The sequence below is a fragment of the Saccostrea cucullata genome, unplaced genomic scaffold, assembly GCF_032062105.1.
Source record: "Saccostrea cucullata isolate Sc308-1 unplaced genomic scaffold, CSIRO_AGI_Scuc_v1 ctg61, whole genome shotgun sequence".
Lineage (NCBI taxonomy): Eukaryota > Metazoa > Mollusca > Bivalvia > Ostreida > Ostreidae > Saccostrea > Saccostrea cuccullata.
The window spans coordinates 27,069-46,175 of NW_026937101.1; the positions used below are offsets into that span (position 1 = coordinate 27,069).

A 19,107-nucleotide genomic window follows, 5' to 3' on the forward strand; every position below is an offset into this window, starting at 1 on the left:
CGCAGTTATGCAAGTTTCCGTAACTATTTATATTTTTGCTCAAATAACATACTGTATCTTTTTTGTCAAAATTCACCTTTTGCTTCAGAAAATGATTTATTCATTGTTTACTGAAAAAAAAAATTGAAAATGTACTATGCTTATGGCGAAAGACGCAAAAAAAAAAATACACATAAACATGGTCATGTGGTCGTGTGTAAAAAAAAAAAAAGAGTACAAGTAAAGGTACGCAATTGAAAAACGTAAACAATAATTTCGGAATGTTCGTTCATGAACACAATGACCGGCGTTTGATACTAGATTGACCCAGTTGTAAACACATGGTCATGAATGACCGGGATGTCAACCAATAGGAATTATCTGCGTATAGATCCCCCCGAAGTACAATTCTTATAAAAGCCTGAAAGCACCCAGCCCTGCATCTACTTCTCATTTGACATTCGAAAGCGTTAAATAAACATTTAAAGCTGCAAATATGATGATTTCTAGGATTCGACACGAATCTGGATATTCTACAGGTGATGTTCGAGAATTTGGCTTATAGTATTGATAGTTATAGTTATTTACTCACGATGGGGTTTGGAGTTTGAGGTTTAAATGTTTCGTTGTACTCGCGCTGTCAATCCGCACTTTTCACAATTAGCAGGATTTATTTATGGTATTTTTACTTTTATTTTTTTGTTTTAGATGGCTCTGATAGTGGAAGTGATTTCTTTCTGCCAGATAGCCTGGAGGAAAAACTCCAAACCACAGAGGTATTGTACACAGAATTTCTAACGTCCTTGAAAGCATGGTTTTGTTTGTAAACAATGTCACGTGGTATTGTTTCTTCCGGTGCTCTTCGGTTAACATAATATGGGTTGGAATGGGAATGATTTGTAGGCATTTACAAAAAGTGTTGCTTTCAAATCGTTTAAAGAAACGGTCTAATCTTGCTTATTTTTCTTGTTCATATGGAAAATATTCCAAGGTTAAATAATATTCGATTACATTACATGTATACATAAATCGTGTAAATTTCTAGATGTTTTATACGTTTCATCACAAAATTGATATCGTTAATTAATATTTCTTGACAGCCAGACTTTGGAATCCTGTTTGACGTTGACGGTGTGTTAGCACGAGGAACAAACCCCCTGGACCCCGCCGTGAAGGCCCTAAAACTCTTACAGGATGAGGAGGGAAACCTTAAAGTCCCTGTGGCCTTCGTCACCAACGCCTGTAACAGGAGCGAGGACAAAGCCAGACAAATCAGCAAATGGTTCAACATGCAGGTAAGCTCAACATGCCTTTACGATTGTTACCAATGGAGAAGATGCCTTGTTGTATTGTTAAAAGTATGTTAATTAATATTAATAATTGGTTACATATATATATATATATATATAGCCAATAGGTAGGTAAGCTGACCGTGTCTATATGTACATGTATTTTACGTATTTTTAGGTCTCACCAGATATGGTTATCCACGCCCCAACCCCCGCCAAACTTCTGACAGAGTTTCACGACAAACACGTGCTGGTGATTGGTCAAGAACATCGCAGAGATATTGCTCTAGAGTATCCTTTATGCTGGCAAAATATTACTTTTTCACAATTACTGATTTAAATTTATAGGAAACATATATAGGCCTATACCTGTATACGAAAAAGTAAACATTGAGTCGAAATGAAATTATGTTCCCTTCCCAAATTTAACAGAAACTGCTTACATGTATATCGGTAAGATTTGCAATACGTTCTGAAATGATGAAAATCTTGCAATTTTTGTAGAAAAGGGGTTTTTATTTAGTGAAATATTAAATTTATTTATTTTGTTTTGTGTTTGCTATTTTTGCTAAGTTTTGGGGGAACGGATGAACTTATATTAAGTCGATTCAAAATAATTTGGTGCAAGTTTCTTTAACTAGAAAAGTATCGGTTTTAAGAAGGTTTGTACAATTGAAGATATACAGAAGGCTTACCCATTTCTGGATATGGTGGACCATGACAACAGGAAACGTGTGGTAAGAAAAATAAACCATTGATATACTTCTAATTCTAAGTGGTATATTTTTATTGCTTCATGAATGGTGATCTTTAAGAACTGGAATAAAATTTTGCATTAATTGTTATTAGGCAAACGGAAGCTACAGGGACGATTTGTCTTTCCCACCTGTGGAGGCCATTTTGATGATTGGCGAGCCTAAGCTGTGGGAATCTAACCTCCAGTTACTGATAGACCTACTCCTGACAGAGGGAAAACCCACCAAGGCGCCGTCCTCCATAATGGGTGTAAGACAGCTCCCAATCATCGCCTGCAACATGGATCTGGTGTTCATGGACCGTGCTTGTATGCCACGATTTGGTCACGGATCATTTCTTCTCTGTCTAGAAAGTCTATATAAGGTAAAATAAGGTTTGGTGACATTCAATTACTAAAAAAAAAATACCTACATGTACACTTAAACATGTTAAAATTGCCTAAGAATGACATTTTTACCTCCAGAAAATCACGGGGCGAGAATTGGATTACACAGCCTTAATAGGAAAACCATGTGAAATCACATACAGATATGCTGAGCACTGTATTGCGGACGTCGCCCAGAAACTGGGAATCCAGAATCCAATAAAAAAGCTGTACTTCATTGGGTAAGATCTCTCGAAAGATTATGTCTCATTCTTGCTCTGAAACCTTCTTAATGTAATTTTCTTTGTACTTATCAAAATTTATTTTCAAAAAATGAATAAATGAATATATTTTCCTTATTGTTGAACTGTTCGCATTCTTGTTTTTTTAAAATATCTTTTTGCACTGCCATCATTCGATTGATTTATTTATCTAGTGACAATCCTTCCGTCGATATCGTTGGGGCCAACCTGTATCACCGGTTTCTTCGGAGACAATCAGAATGTATCGATAATGAAGAAATTATGAATCATTTACCTCGGTCCAGGTCTATACCAAACAACAACGCCCTCTATCAACAGACAGTGCTGGCGATGGAGAGCCTCCTAGTGGGCACCGGGGTATATAAACCGGAAGAGGACGATTCTTCTGATGATGACGTAGATGTGTATCATGGACATCGTGATATTGAAAATGAACCAGAACTCGCCAAACCCTCCAAGTTTGTCAAAGACGTGTACCACGGCATTCAGCATATACTGGAGAAAGAAAACTTCTCAGTGAACACATGAAGTTTCCTTCAACCCTAATCAGGGTGAGACTGTGATCTGAATGTATGTTTGTACAAATGTAAAATCAAAGACAAACTTGGGCAATTATAGATTGATATTTTCGCCATTAATTTATTTACTTTTCTATTTTTATAATTCATGGAGACAATCATGTCTATAAATAATTTATTTGATGTGTTTCATGTTCTCACGTGTATCTGGTCTCATTATTTTATACATTTATATATATATGACTATGGGTTTGTTTATGTATTAAGAGTTATATACATTTTATTGTCAAGGGTAAAAAGCGTTGTTAACAACTTTATATGTTAAAAAAAACATTGAATATTTTTGCATGATGTGTGACTATTTCTAGTTTTATATTAAATTATATTTAATATCAATGCAATTACACGTAGTGTATTTTAAATGATCTTTTAAAGAAGTTGTATGCTATGTTTTTTTTTAATTAAATATGCATCAAGTTTTGTCAAATATTTATGAAAATACTTTTCATTTCATTTAACTTCAATATATTATTCATTGAATATTTGATAAGTTTGTGAAGTCTTGTGAACAAATACCTGTACCTATGAGTTTATTAGAAGAGCTCCTCGTCAAGACCATCAAAAACGCACGTGTATTTGTATAGCATGTAAACACATACAAGGGTATTTGTTTGTTTAGCTTGTGATGTCCAGATCTGTAAGCAAAAATGTGCATGTATATTTGTATAGCGTGTAATATCCACCCTTGTAGACAAATACAAAAGTGTTTATTTGTTTAGCTTGTTTCTAGAAAACAAAAACAAGCAATGCGTTTGTTTAGTTAATGCGGTTCTGTAAATACTTGTTAATGAATTAGTGTATTGCAATCATGGAAGTTTGAAATAAAATTTCTTGTAATATGAAGAATAAAATCAGTGAAATAACAGAAACTTTAATTACTTTTTATTCTTGACTAAGTATTGTTCACATCGTTATGCATAAGGAAAACAAAGGAAAAGCGAAGGAGGAGTGGACATGATGAAAGATCAATGTTTTAGGCATGTTTATAGTTTATTTCACAATTTAAGGCCATGGAGTACATGAATGTATATGAGTTGAAGGGGGGAAAAGAACGAGAGGGATAGAGAAGGGTAGTGACGATAGAGAGAGATAGAGAGGATAACTGGCGAGAGAGGGAGGGGACAGGAGGAGAGAGGGAGGGGTGCATGAAGAGGAAGTAGGGGTATAGGGTGGGATTGAAGAGAGGGGATTGACAGAGGGGAGAGAAAATGTGTAGACAGGGGGAGAGAGAAGGAGAATTGGGGAGTTGGGAAATTGATAGTTTTTCGTCCCCTTCAAATTTTTTTCACTCATTCAGAGACGTCACCATATACAAGAATGAAGACATTTATGGCACTTAGGACTAAAGAGTCGTGAGGGTTTTTACGAGGGCTGTTCAATAAATAATGTCCTGAACTGTATGACATACAATACAGATATCATTTGACATTAAGCTTGACTTTTTTGCATTACTGAATCTATAATGAATTTATAACAATTTATGTGACCACTTTTCATCACTTAGTTTCATTGTGAGAAGCTGGAAAACAAGGGCTATTCGAGACACTGCATTATAAATGAATGGTAAAGAATCAGTAAACTAGAGTGAAATTAAACTCTTCATTAAAGCTGCTGTAAAACTCGTTACGAATCCCAAAGAAATATTCACTGAAATATGTAAAATTTACGGCAACAAATGTCTGTTTTATAGGCAAATGAGCAGGTGGATTTCAATGATAAAAAATCATATAATGGCCATCACAAAATGGGTTCCGTCCTTGCCAACAAAATATTATAACAACAAATAAACTGTTTGCCAAATTTCAACAAATAATCACTTATTATGTATGATTGACTTTAAGACACATAGCAGATTTGATAGACATCATATCGGGAATAGTTTACACTGTTTTAAAGAGACTTTTGACAGTAAAAAAGCTTAGTACTCAAAAGCCACCCTATATTTTGAAAAATTAGTGAAAAAGACAGCGTGTAAGATTATCTAAACAATTATTTTAAAATATCAGTAATAGTAGTTATCCACGTTTTTTTTTTCAATTCAAACAGATAATGAAACTTGAACCTATTGCTTAAAACCCTGGAAACAAAATTTACAATAAGATGTACTTGAGAAAAACAGCAAAGGTCTGAGAAGAACAAAGAATTGCAAAAGCAGAGAGAAAGATTTATATGCAATTTTCTTAAATTTTAGTGGTTTTGTTGCTCAAATTCGTATTCGGGAAGGCAGTTTAATTTCTGGAAGAGTCTAGAAAGCAATTTTTTTGCAAACAAATCGAAAGGTTAATGAGAGGAAGGAACCAGAATCAGGAATCCACTACATTAAATTTCTTCATGACAGCGTCCAAACCCGCACGCCATGAAGAGTAAAGGAGTTTTTGGGATAAACAGAAAGTTAATTTTTTTCACATTAACAATATTCGCCAGATCTGTCGACTTTTGACTTGTTTCAATTTCCAAACTTGAAAAAAACACCTTTTAGAAGAAAGAAACCGAGTCCAGGAAATCATAAGATCTGCCATTTTCCAGTATACTAGGGGTCATACCCAAAAATGAGTTCTAAAAACAATCAGATATTGGATAAAAAGATTATGGACATGTGTTTTAATTAAAAGAGAATATTAAGTTAAATCATTATTACTAAATCATTGAAAAGCGCCTTTTGCTTCTTTCCGAGCACCGAGGACATTATTTATTGAACAGCCCTCGTAACATGCCAATGGCTACCGTGACCTCGAATTTCAGGCTATCCGTGACCTGCCGAGCGCTTGGCAAATGAACATTCGAACAGTTGCTACCTATTTTTTATCGACTCATGTCATTTGCCAATCGGCAATCCTCGGCTGACTCCGCTACGCTCAGTTATGTTCGAGGTACGAGCCATCCGAGGAATTCCGAGTGGTAATTTGCGGCCAGATTCGAACACACGACCTTCCGATCAGGAAGCAAGCGCGCTAACGACTAACTACCGTGACGGTGGAGAGAGAGAGAGAGGTTTTATCAATCTGCTCAAGGTGATATCGCACTTTATTTTTTTTGGACAGTGAGCCAACTGAATAAAGGTAGGCGTTGTCAAACATTTTATTTATTAATTTATTTACAACATAGCTCTAGACAACACTTTATGTTATAAGTGTCAAGTTTGATGCTGACTGCTAAACACATTTTTCTGATATTAAATGACGTTAAATGTGAAATTTGGCAGTGGCGTCATTTGAAAATCATTTTTAATTTAAAAAACATCAGCAGAAAGAAACAACTAGCAACTTGTTTAATGAACATGAGTTAATTCTAGGTGGGAGAGATGTCCTGTGTAGTTAGCGAATTGTCATGTTGTAAATTTTGAATTTACCTGGTGGCAGTAAATACAAAATTTACAACATGACAAACAAAAAATCTTATTATATTAAGTTGAATTCACAGTATCATATATATAAGATACCTTAATGATACCATAACTATGACATGGCAAGTGAAAAAAATTAACTGCATCTATTTGATAAATAACTATAATTTTTTTAAATATTAATTTTAAATGATTATGGACTTGTAGCTATATAATGTTGAGAATGTAAATTATAATTTACGTAACGGTATGATAATCTATATTTATCAGCAAAATCTATTTACACACAGAAATAGATTAGCATTTGTATTTGAAGTTTACAACCATTATATAATTAGATTTTTTACAGAAAAACATAGTTTCATGCATATGAAACGATTCGTAAACTTTAGTTTACAATCATATACCTTATTTAAACTATGTTTTCCTATTTTGGTGAATTTTCCATTCAACTTAAACTTTTTTTTTTTTGAAGAATTTTGCAAGCAGCAATGGTCTTTTAGATATTAATTTTAAATGATTATGGACTTGTAGCTATATAATGTTGAGAATGTAAATTATAATTTACGTAACGGTATGATAATCTATATTTATCAGCAAAATCTATTTACACACAGAAATAGATTAGCATTTGTATTTGAAGTTTACAACCATTATATAATTAGATTTTTTACAGAAAAACATAGTTTCATGCATATGAAACGATTCGTAAACTTTAGTTTACAATCATATACCTTACTTAAACTATGTTTTCCTATTTTGGTGAATTTTCCATTCAACTTAAACTTTTTTTTTTGAAGAATTTTGCAAGCAGCAATGGTTTTTTAGATATTAATTTTAAATGATTATGGACTTGTAGCTATATAATGTTGAGAATGTAAATTATAATTTACGTAACGGTATGATAATCTATATTTATCAGCAAAATCTATTTACAGACAGAAATAGATTAGCATTTGTATTTGAAGTTTTACAACCATTATATAATTAGATTTTTACAGAAAAACATAGTTTCATGCATATGAAACGATTCGTAAACTTTAGTTTACAATCATATACCTTACTTAAACTATATTTTTCTATTTTGGTGAATTTTCCATTCAACTTAAACTATTTTTTTTTTTGAAGAATTTTGCAATCAGCAATGGTTTTAGTTCTACATTTAGGCCTAGTACATATACTTCATTTTTAAGTTTGATTCATATTCTACTTTATGGTTAAAATCTAGTTTAAAAGGTAGCTGTTTAGATAAAGTAAATACTTATTGCTAGTCATGGGCTGTAAACAAAGATAAAGCATACAAAAACTTGATGAATATTTATAAATTAAAGAATTTTTAAAAATATTGAATATTAGAAAACGATGACAAATCTATTTATAGCCCCCATGAATTTTTTTTTTTTTAAAAAATCAACAAAAAATACAATTCTGTAAACATGACATAAAACACAGATCGCCAGAAATTCCAAATTGGGATCAGCTGCCTCTAGGGAGAAGAACACCCTGTTGACCGTCACACCCGTCATGTACCTTATATACTGATCAAGTAGACGATGTAAAGGAAACATTCCGTAGTCTGAAGCATAATAATTGGTCTGAAAGACGTCAGCCAAAAACACGACACAATTCAAACCTGAAAACGTTAAATGCTGTTAAATCAATTCACCAAAAATGAAAAAAAAATATATAATATATGATAAATAAGTACAAGTTATAACACATAGAGCATCGAAGAAAGAGTAACGAGCCGAAATAGCTTTTTTTGATATCATTATATTATTCCAATAAATTATTTAATGATTTCTCAAAATATTTCAAGCATAAAATATTTAAAGATTGAAATTTTTTTTAAAAATCATTTTCGCCTGCGTGGCGCAGTGGTTAGAGCGTCTTCTCTAGAGTCGCAAAGTAAGGAATTGATCCTTACGTCGCGGGTTTGAATCCCACTGTGGGACATGAGAACCGGTCCTTCGGATGAGACCTTATAAACCGAGGCCCCGTCTCGCAGTAGGTGCTGCCACGAAGAAAAAGATCCCTCCCTGTTCAATGGCCGTAAGTGCCGAGCATAGGACAAAAATTTGCAGCTCTCCACCGGCAAGTGGTGACTTCTCCATGAGTAAAAAATTCTCGAGAGGGAAGTTAAACAATACATACAACAATATAATCTTTCTGATTTTATATGCAGTTTTCTAATGTTCCGTGCAGAGTTGTCTTTCTTCTCTCTCCCATATACCTCACATTAAGGGAAAAATGCTGATTCCAACGGATAAAAATGTAGATTTAGTTTAAGAACATTGTGATTGCAAATACAAGTACTCTGAAGTTGCTATCAAAAAGATGCACGAGTTTCTGATTGACAATGCCTTACCAAAGTTTTTAGTATTCATGTGAAGCAGAATTTATTCAAAATCTTATACATGAGAAGAAGAAAGACTTGCTGTGGCTTTCAACTCGACAGTTTGAAATAACGACAAAATATTATCAATTTACAATTCCTATTTCAATTCTAATGTCAATACAAATATCATATCCAGGTGAGCTTGAGATAGATACTACAGAGTTTGAAAAAGCTGCTTCATATTTGGATATTCAACTCGAGAAAAACACAGCTTTATACGGTGGTATATTTAGGACACACAATTATTTTTTTTTAAATATCAGAAAAAAATTATCTTGTGAAAACGAGATAATTATCTTGTGAAAACGAGATATTATCTTGTGAAAACGACTTATTATCTTGTGAAAACGAGATATTATCTTGTGAAAACGAGATATTATCTTGTGAAAACGAGATATTATCTTGTGAAAACGACATAATTATCTTGTGAAAACGAGTTTCACAAGATAATATCTCGTTTTCACAAGATAATAAGTCGTTTTCACAAGATAATATCTCGTTTTCACAAGATAATTATCTCGTTTTCACAAGATAATTTTTTTCTGATATTTAAAAAAAAATAATTGTGTGTCCTAAATATACCACCGTATAAAGCTGTGTTTTTCTCGAGTTGAATATCCAAATATGAAGCAGCTTTTTCAAACTCTGTAGTATCTATCTCAAGCTCACCTGGATATGATATTTGTATTGACATTAGAATTGAAATAGGAATTGTAAATTGATAATATTTTGTCGTTATTTCAAACTGTCGAGTTGAAAGCCACAGCAAGTCTTTCTTCTTCTCATGTATAAGATTTTGAATAAATTCTGCTTCACATGAATACTAAAAACTTTGGTAAGGCATTGTCAATCAGAAACTCGTGCATCATATTATCTTGTGAAAACGAGATATTATCTTGTGAAAACGACTTATTATATTATGTCGTTTTCACAAGATAATAAGTCGTTCTCACAAGATAATATCTCGTTTTCACAAGATAATAAGTCGTTTTCACAAGATAATTTCTCGTTTTCACAAGATAATATCTCGTTTTCACAAGATAATATCTCGTTTTCACAAGATAATAAGTCGTTTTCACAAGATAATAACTCGTTTTCACAAGATAATAACTCGTTTTCACAAGATAATAAGTCGTTTTCACAAGATAATAAGTCGTTTTCACAAGATAATAACTCGTTTTCACAAGATAATAACTCGTTTTCACAAGATAATAAGTCGTTTTCACAAGTCGTTTTCACAAGATATTATCTCGTTTTCACAAGATAATATCTCGTTTTCACAAGATAATAAGTCGTTTTCACAAGATAATTTCTCGTTTTCACAGGATAATTATGTCGTTTTCACAAGATAATTTTTTTCTGTTATTTAAAAAAAAAATAATTGCGTGTCCTAAATATACCACCGTAGCTTTATGATAAACGCGATGACTTTAATTTTTTAATCGTCCACTTCTATTACTTGTGCAGCAAAATAACCTGGTTTATATCTCTGAGTTGATTCAACACGCAAGACCATGCTCTACGTATGAACAAATTCTAAAACGACATGAGTTATTAACGAACAAAATGCTAAAAAAGAATATCGAAAGTTTCGTTAATATGTCATAATTTTGTTAGTTTTATGGCCGATACAATACATGAGAGTTTTCATACTTATTGTTAAGCCGTTATTTTCATACTGAATTGTCGACGGAATTTTCAGTTATTTCCCGATCCCGACAAAACAAGAAAGAACCGGCTGGTGTGACCCGTCGACAGGGGATGCTCACTCCTCAATGGCACCTGATGCAACCTTTGATGTTTAAGAGATTTGTGTTTGCTCTGATCCTGAATTGTATTGTTTGAATTGATTTTTGAGTCTGAATAATTTTTGTTATCTACATATACTAGTAATTCAATTAAAACTGATCTTTACTTTTATGCTATAACTTTAAGTTTCGATAAATATATAAAGGTATCTCTTTTACTTTGTTCACCAGTTCTTTACTATTAATTTACCTTTAACATTATAAGTACTATTTTTATATCTTTCCGTTCACAAAACTTAGAAACTTGGTCTATCTCGGGTATCCTTTATCAAAATTTAATCATCTAGTATTATATTTTCATTTCATTGTGTTCAACTTGAGGAAAGAATAAAAGTATCAAATGTTGATATGCTGATACAGTTGATATGTATTTTATTTCTTAAATATCTTTGATAATGAAAGAGTTGCATACAAATTAAATTCCGGCATTTGGAAACCTTTGGTGTATCCTAAGGTCGAGACATAACTTACATTTCCTCTTCGCGCTTCCGACCTAACACTAAAATTTGAAGCATTTTAATCAATCCGTTTCAGTTAACTGGTACCCTGTAAACATCATTAAATCATTTCAAAAGATAAAAGAGCGGTAGCATAGCAGTAGGACGCTTACCTTGTAATTGGGAGGAACAGGGTTCGATTCTTGTTCCCGTCGACGCGTCAAATCTACGATGTAAAACCGAAGTCCAACTGTGAATCCTCACAGCTTCCTGGCTCATTAAAGGTATAAAGCTGAAGCGATTCTCCTGTATGTGGGCAAATAATACTCTTGCAAGGGACGTAAAATGAAATTCAAACAATTATTTCTAAAATGTATTAAACAGTTCCACTACATATATTCATTTCTCTATTCCCTCTTCTTTACGGGGGACCACAAAATGTTCAGACCAATATTTTTTACTCTAACCTCGAAAATTTCACTCAAAGAAAAAATGATTGTAATTTTACAGTATCAAAATTTGCTACGATAAATATAATAATTTGTAATTTTTTTTTAATTTCTTATATTATCAAAACAATATGCATCTGATATTTTATTAAGTACGTGACCAATGTGTTATATATTTTTTAAAGGTGAGTTTGTGTTAGGTTACCTCTATTCCCAAAGGATAATGCATCCTAGGGGGTTCAAATGTATGAGACTGTGATGTCTTTAAACACCAAGCTAAAAATACAATACAATAAATATACCCTTGATACAGCACCAGTTGGTTCTGTTGGGTAGAATTTAATTATGGATATCATACTCTTATGTTATGACAATCCCTGTCAACTTTGTTGAGGGGCTCTTCTTCATTTGTCATTAAACTGTCAGCCATCCCTCTCATGTTGCAATATCTTATAAATGCCTCTTTAAAATGTAACAAGAAACTGGTATGTTATCCGTGAACAGGGACAATTTATCTTTTTTCCAAAACTTTCTTGATATCACATTCTCTGAGTTTACTTCAACCCTCTCGGTCTTGTGTAGAGATTTTTTTTCTACAGTTTTCCTGATCGGAGTGAGTCAACTTTAATAAAATAAATTGTTCATTTGAATGGTATACTGTTTATATCTTAGCAAATATAACTGCATGTAAATGAACACGAAAGTTTACTAAATCCTGCCTTTTTATCATGATCATAAAACGTAGAAAATCCTTAAGTTACATTATTATTAATATAAGAAATGCAACCCCTTTAATGCGTCTTTGAAGATTACCATTGAATCTGATAATTGAAAGAAGTTTGTATAAGATAAATGTATGGGTTCATTCATTTTTCTTAATGCGTTTATGCTTTGTTTTTTAATGCATTTGTGCTTTTTTAAAAGCCTTTTTCCTTTTTATTCTAAAGCCTTTATGCTTTGTTTTTCCAATGCCTTTATGTCTTGATTTTCTAATGCCTTTATGCTTTTTTTCTAATGCCTATATATATGCTTTGTTTTTTCTAATGCCTATATGCTTTTTTTCTAATAACTATATGCTTTTTTTCCTAATGCCTCCATGCTTTGTTTTTCTAATGCCTTTATGCTTTGTTTTTCTGATGCCTTTATGCTTTGTTTTTTAAATGCCTATAGGTTATGTATTCTTAATGTCTTAATCCCTTTTTTTTTATTTTTCTTTCTGCAAAAATTCTTATTCATCTATGCAAATTTTTGTCAATTCAAATCCCAATATTGTAAAATTTGAAATATGCGGTTAAGATTGTTAATTTTACTTATATAAACATGACTCAAGTTATTATTGCAGCCCGGAGGACCGGGCTGCTCTATACATATAAGTTTAAGTGTTGGTGTATGGGGATTGGGGTGGGAGTAGTTATTTAGAATTAAAGGTTTTCTAAACATTGAAAAGACTGTTAATCAGAATGTTCTTTCTGTTTGTAAATTACGAGATACATAATATAATTACTTCCATAAAGTGAATCTGTAAAAATATATACGTTTTTCATATTTAATATATATAGTTGCTTATCATTTTCTATCGAAAAAATGACAGATCCCTTTTTTTAGAACATCGAATTTTACTTCTCGGATAAAAACGTACTCTGCACAGTTCGTGTTTTATATTATAAAATTGAAAAATAATACATTTTTAAATATAGGTGATGCGTGTGTCTAACTTGAATTTATACTTTATAAAGCCAACATTTACTTGAGGAATTGATCTCTCTCTCGTTTCTCTCTCTCTCTCTCGACACACACACACACACACACACATCAAACTCATTTTATTGTTTACTTTATATATATTGATGGTTACAACAATGTTTTCTTGTTTTAATATTTGTTTTGGACATAAATGTGTATCATCTGTCTTTAAATATACTTGTATTAATAAATGTGGAGGAGTAAGAAGAATCTCTCTCTCTCTCTCTCTCTCTCTCTCTCTCTCTCTCTCTCTCTCTCTCTCTTTCTCTCTCTCACAAATATAATTTATATATTATCGAAGATTTATGGGATTTTCTCGTATTTCCTAATTCACTTTAACTCTATGTCTAGAAATATACCTTCAATTTTATTTTCGTAAGGATACAAAATTATTATACACTGTAGTTATTTTATTAATATGTCAGGCACTGCTAATCCCTATACACAGGAAATGATCGTGGCTAATACTTAATACACAAAGAAACAGAATTTGTCAAAGAAAACAAAAATATATGAATTTTTGCATTGAATATTTATTAATATAAACTATAAGGATTTCATGTGCATTTTAGACAGCTAGAGTACTTGCTGTATCAAGTATCATATAACATTAATATTTTATGCATGATTTTCCTGCGACCAATTGATAAAGTGAAACATAAATAAAATGTAATTTGAAGTAATGAATGTTATAGCGATAACAGGTTTTTCTTCTGCACTGCAATGAACCTCATCCGTGAAAAATGTTTAGCAAACTTATCTTAGTAAAAGAAGGTAACACTTGCAAGATTTTTATTGCTAGATTTTTATGTTAAAATAAACATTCTGGAAAATGTCTCCACAGCTTGTTTGAACCTGGGTATGTAGATCAATTAGATAGAGCAAACCCAATAACCCCAAATAAATGAAAGTATATTCTGATGGGATTAAGAGTCATACTGGTTCAAGATAAACAGAGGAAATAAATGATACCTTGATGATCTTTGGGTGGGTCATATCGTGCATATTTCTTTTTGCACTCTCCGAGTCCACTTTGGTAGAATTTTTCAACTAATTTTTATTTGCTCTTCATTTATGTATATTCATAATCTCCAAGACCAATGTTTAAATTAAATAAATTATTTATCCGATGTCAGGGGAATTTCATTGGACATTTGTTAAAATTTTTATTGCTGGAAACATTTTCTTTATTCAGTTATACTTTACAGTGTCACTTGCTCCAACTTGCTTGATTTTCTGTTAATCGCAAATTAATTGATTGTATTCGTTACCATAATGAAGGATATAGAGATAGCGAACATTATTCAATATCAACGTCCATAAAACAATACAAAATAGGAGCAGAGCAAACACGGACCTATAAAACATCAGTGGATCGGGTGCCATGGAGGAGTGAGCATCCCCTGCTGACCGGTCACACCCGCCGTGTGCTCCTTGTTGTGATCGGGAAATAACGGGAAAATGCATGGTTAATTCAGTGTATAAATAATGGACTAACAATGAGTATGAAAACGTCAGTCAGCACATGACTCAATGATAAATTGTATTTGCTGACAAGGTCAATGTACCGACCAAAGAACTTACAAAATGATGACTTTAATCGAGACTGCTGACATTCTTGTTTCATCAACGTGTTTGTCAATAATTTACCTCGTTTTAGAAGTTGTTCATACATAGAGCATGCTCTTGCGTATCGAATCAACTGAGATATATAAACGCCGTATGCAGGTGATTGAAGATAGAAACGTTCATCATAGAGGTTTGGTTGTTAGATTACCATTAATGTCTTTTTAAAGTAAAATATCCAAGTATGAAACAGATGTGTCAGACTCTTTGGTATCTTTTATCTCAAGCTCATCAGGATATATCGTATCGACATGGGAATGGAAATTACAATTGTTAATTGACAATTGTCGTCGATATATCTAAATGTTGAGTTGAAGGCCACAGCAAGTATTTCCTTTTTTTCACGGATAAGATTTGCACAAATTCTGCTTCATATGAATACAAAAAAGGTCTGCTTATAACGGAGCGCAATTGGTACCCATTGGAATTCCAATAGATTGCTGGAAGACCTGGTCTCAAAAAAACCACATAGACACTGTCAATCAGAAACTCAAGCATCTTTTTGATGTCAACTTCAGAGTAGTTGCGTGTGCAATCAGAATGTGTTTTAATAAAATAGTTTTGCAAATGACCAATGACCATGTAAGTAAATAAATGACCTGACCGAGGATACTTGTAACGAGAAATTCAGGGGGTAAATTCATTAGAAGTGCTACAGATGCATCATGGTCACTGCCACGCTAGAATACATATATAGAATTATAGTTAGACTGACATTTTATGATTAACCGATACTCAAGGAAAAAGGATGCTTCTGAACATATGAGTTTCTGATATCAACACTATATCATCAGGTGTAAGTAGAAAACTTGTGGTTAACCTTTGGAATACACCAAATTTAAACTTTCGCAAGACCCAAATATATAAAATTATTTCTTGTACATGCTTAGAGTTAGAGAACTTTAAAAAAAGATGTTAAAAACGAGGTATATATCTCCAATGTTTAAATTCTGCTCATTTAAGAATTTTTCGCCTTTTAATTTTACAAAACTTCTTTTCAATAAGTTAAATTTTATTCCATTCCATTATTCCAGAATTCTATATGCTCTTATTGCAATAATTTCTTGATTTGATTTTAATTATTTTCATTTCTAGCCGTAGTTTCCTTTGTAGTAAAATAAGTGTCAGATCAAAAATTAAAATTGGAGGTCACAATCGCACTATTAAATAAAGATTCTGTGAAAGAACAAAAAAAAAATATTCTCTAGTATAGGAGGAGTTGAGGATAAGAGATGGTTACCCTTCAATATTACAGAAAGAATAGCAGTGTCCATGTTTTGCTCTGGGAGACCAAAAATATGTGTCCTATTCCATCGAATCAAATTTAATGATACTTTCACAGATTTTTTTTATTACAGAATACCATTGTGCACCTTCTATTTTACTTTTTGATCTAAAACATTTCGGTTTTCTTAGAGCAAAATATGGACTATTATAATCATATGGGAGGCGGGGTTATCTTTTAGTAAGCTCAGTTCTCACAGTGCATCTAGTATTTTGGTATACATTGGTGAATAAAAAACTGAAACTTTTCTTTGAAGTTTATTATAGCAGTGTTTATGTTTTCTGTATTATCATTAAGGCTATTCCAGTCACATTGAAGGTTTAAGTATTAAGGTGTTCTAAATCTACATGCTTGTAGTTCCAAATTTTACGTTTACTAGTATATGCCGCATAAACATTGGTATTTTGATAAATATATATGTAAGGTGCTTGATGATCGATCACTAAGTGTGCGTGTCACTAACTTTAAAAGTTCTAGAATCATGTACTTATACATTGTTACTAATAATGATAGAAACTATGAGGGTTTCTTTATAAGAGTAGTTCTTATAGGTTGATGTATGATATTTTTATAAATCTACACCCATTCATCATTGTATGAACCTCGTGTGAGCTATTTAAATTACTTTTAAGAAATCAATATTAAGGTCATTAAGTATTACAATATTGCTGGAGATATCGCAGATTTTTTCAAAAGACCAAAGATTTTTTTGCTAAAAGACACTACTAGTGTGTGATCGGTAAATACAGAATATATACTATATAGGCCTAAGTAGATTACGCTTTACTTGTGGTATTTCAATCCAAATGAGTATAACATCATTGTGATCTTAACTTTGGATGGTCTGATCATATTGATATTATTTGAAAGAATGAAAAAAACTAAAATTTACTGTATCATGAGATATTCTATCCCAGATGTATATTTTTTTATCGGGCCACAACCAGCATATGCTGTTGAACTTTGATCTGGATTCAAAAAGACATACAGTGAATTATTTGCTGCAATTTATTGGGCTTACAATTATGGCTTCAAGATATTCATTATATTTGGAAACATGTTGGAAACCTTCGACTACAGAGGAAAAACTAATAACAATGTATAAAATGCACAATGCTTTAGTACCTTCTTATTTACAAAATTTAGTACCTGATACAAGAGGCAATATTTCAAGATAAGCTACTAGGAATTCCCTTGTCTAATTTTTTTTTGCCAAAATTTCTTATTAAAATTACCTAAAACTATCATATGGAAAAAATAACATATGGAAAAAAAACTGATACAAGATTAAAACAATTGTTTTTTGAACTCTTTAACTTATTTCACTTTAACGTAATAACCAGTCCTAATTTTTCCTGTGGACTACTAGAAGACGCATACCATTTGTTTTCTGCTTTTAAATATTATGCAAAAGCAAGGAATTTTTTAATGAATAAGCTATTGACATTTAATGATTTATATGTTACATATGTACATTCATGGGGTTATGATTCTCTTACCAATGAACAAAATGCTGAACTTTTAAGATTATTCAAACTTTTCTGAATGAATGTGGTCGTTTTTAAAAGATCTTAATTTTTTACAAATGTAAATCTATACACATATTTGTGCATTTAAAGAAGACCTTATTTTCTTACCATTACTACTATGTATATTTTAGTAAACCACATGTATACATGTATTTTAATTCGGCAAATTTGTAAGTTATATTAGGAAAAGACTATCTAAGTTTTTTAACTTGTGTTTATCATGTAGATACTTTGTCAATGGGAATATGTTTAATTCATATTCAATTAAGTAATAATCAAAATACCAAAAATGAAAAAAAATAATTTGAAAATTTCTAAAAATTAATTATACATTTTTTTTTTATGGGACCCTGTTTTTGACTTGAATGTCATAGTTTTCAAAAATCATTCATATTGTAAGTACATATAATTTGTTAAATATCTTAACCCTGATTAAAGTTAAATAATTGTTTTTCAAGAACAATTGGATGTTATATGATTTTACGCTAATTTGTGTTTTGTGACCACGTCCATGTATATAGGGTAAGTGATTTATATACAATATTTTTTCAAATTTTGCGGTTACAAATTTTGCCCATCAAAAACGTGTAACCTTTTGGCACTGGCAGGGTCATTAAATATAAATTGAAATGCATGAAAAATTCTTCTGCGACACGGGAACTCTGTTTATACTTTATAGTTTTTCCACGTCCCACAAGGGGATTTAACACCTTACTTTGTGACTCTAGGGCAGGTGCTTTAACCACTGGGCCTAGCAAGCGACATAAAAATTAAACATATCTAGGCCCGTTTAAAAAGTTTGATTTATATAATTGAAAAAAAAATAACGAGTTTGGTTTCAATGATATATGTTAATTTGATATATTTTTTTTCTGTAAATTTCAATCGTCAAAATTACATACTAGTAATTTAAATTTATTATGAACTTGGTTTAACTTAAATTTTTGTAAATCTGATACAAACTTTGCCAGAGAGAGAGAGAGAGAGAGAGAGAGAGAGAGAGAGAGAGAGATTGAAATGTTTGATAGGGGTTATTTATATTTCAATTTGATAAAAATTAGATCTTTAATGGGCTAGATCTGCAATCGAAAAGGTTATTTAAGGATGTATTGAACCTTCATTAATGTACACTTGCTTTTACGTCAAGTATGTACCGTGTTTCCTTTGTTGGTTATCAAAAGAACGATATATTGAAATATACTAAGCTAACGTCACCCTGGTCATTACACTATTTAAAAAATGTTTTAAAAAATCAAGCGA

General features: G+C 31.8%; 2 protein-coding genes across 3 annotated transcripts in view; both read left to right on the forward strand.

The window, feature by feature from the left end:
- Positions 1 to 376: 376 nt before the first annotated feature.
- On the forward strand, positions 377 to 4,098 carry LOC134247301 (haloacid dehalogenase-like hydrolase domain-containing 5). Of its 2 annotated transcripts, XM_062729664.1 has the most exons (8): positions 377 to 518; positions 688 to 755; positions 1,080 to 1,274; positions 1,447 to 1,559; positions 1,915 to 2,005; positions 2,118 to 2,387; positions 2,488 to 2,630; positions 2,825 to 4,098. In XM_062729664.1, the coding sequence occupies exons 1-8, from the start codon at positions 476 to 478 to the stop codon at positions 3,177 to 3,179; spliced, it is 1,278 nt and encodes a 425-aa protein (XP_062585648.1). In that variant the 5' UTR covers positions 377 to 475; the 3' UTR covers positions 3,180 to 4,098. The 2 variants fall into 2 exon arrangements, with proteins under 2 accessions (XP_062585648.1, XP_062585647.1); XM_062729663.1 differs by lacking the exons at positions 377 to 518; positions 688 to 755 and adding an exon at positions 826 to 970.
- Positions 4,099 to 6,272: 2,174 nt separating this feature from the next.
- Positions 6,273 to 19,107, forward strand: part of LOC134247302 (probable glutathione S-transferase 9) — a 36,773-nt gene continuing 23,938 nt past the window's right edge. The window contains exon 1 of the mRNA XM_062729665.1: positions 6,273 to 6,288. The gene's annotated coding sequence lies outside the window, so the exon portion shown is untranslated. The remainder of the gene's footprint in view (positions 6,289 to 19,107) is intronic.

What these genes read in the sequence shown, in the direction of transcription:
- LOC134247301 (XM_062729664.1), top strand. Translation starts at nt 476, where the DNA reads ATGATGATTTCTAGGATTCGACACGAATCTGGATATTCTACAG. An exon ending in CGAATCTGGATATTCTACAG is followed by an intron (nt 519 to 687) that starts GTGATGTTCGAG and finishes TTTTTGTTTTAG; the next exon opens with ATGGCTCTGATAGTGGAAGT. An exon ending in AAAAAGCTGTACTTCATTGG is followed by an intron (nt 2,631 to 2,824) that starts GTAAGATCTCTC and finishes TTATTTATCTAG; the next exon opens with TGACAATCCTTCCGTCGATA.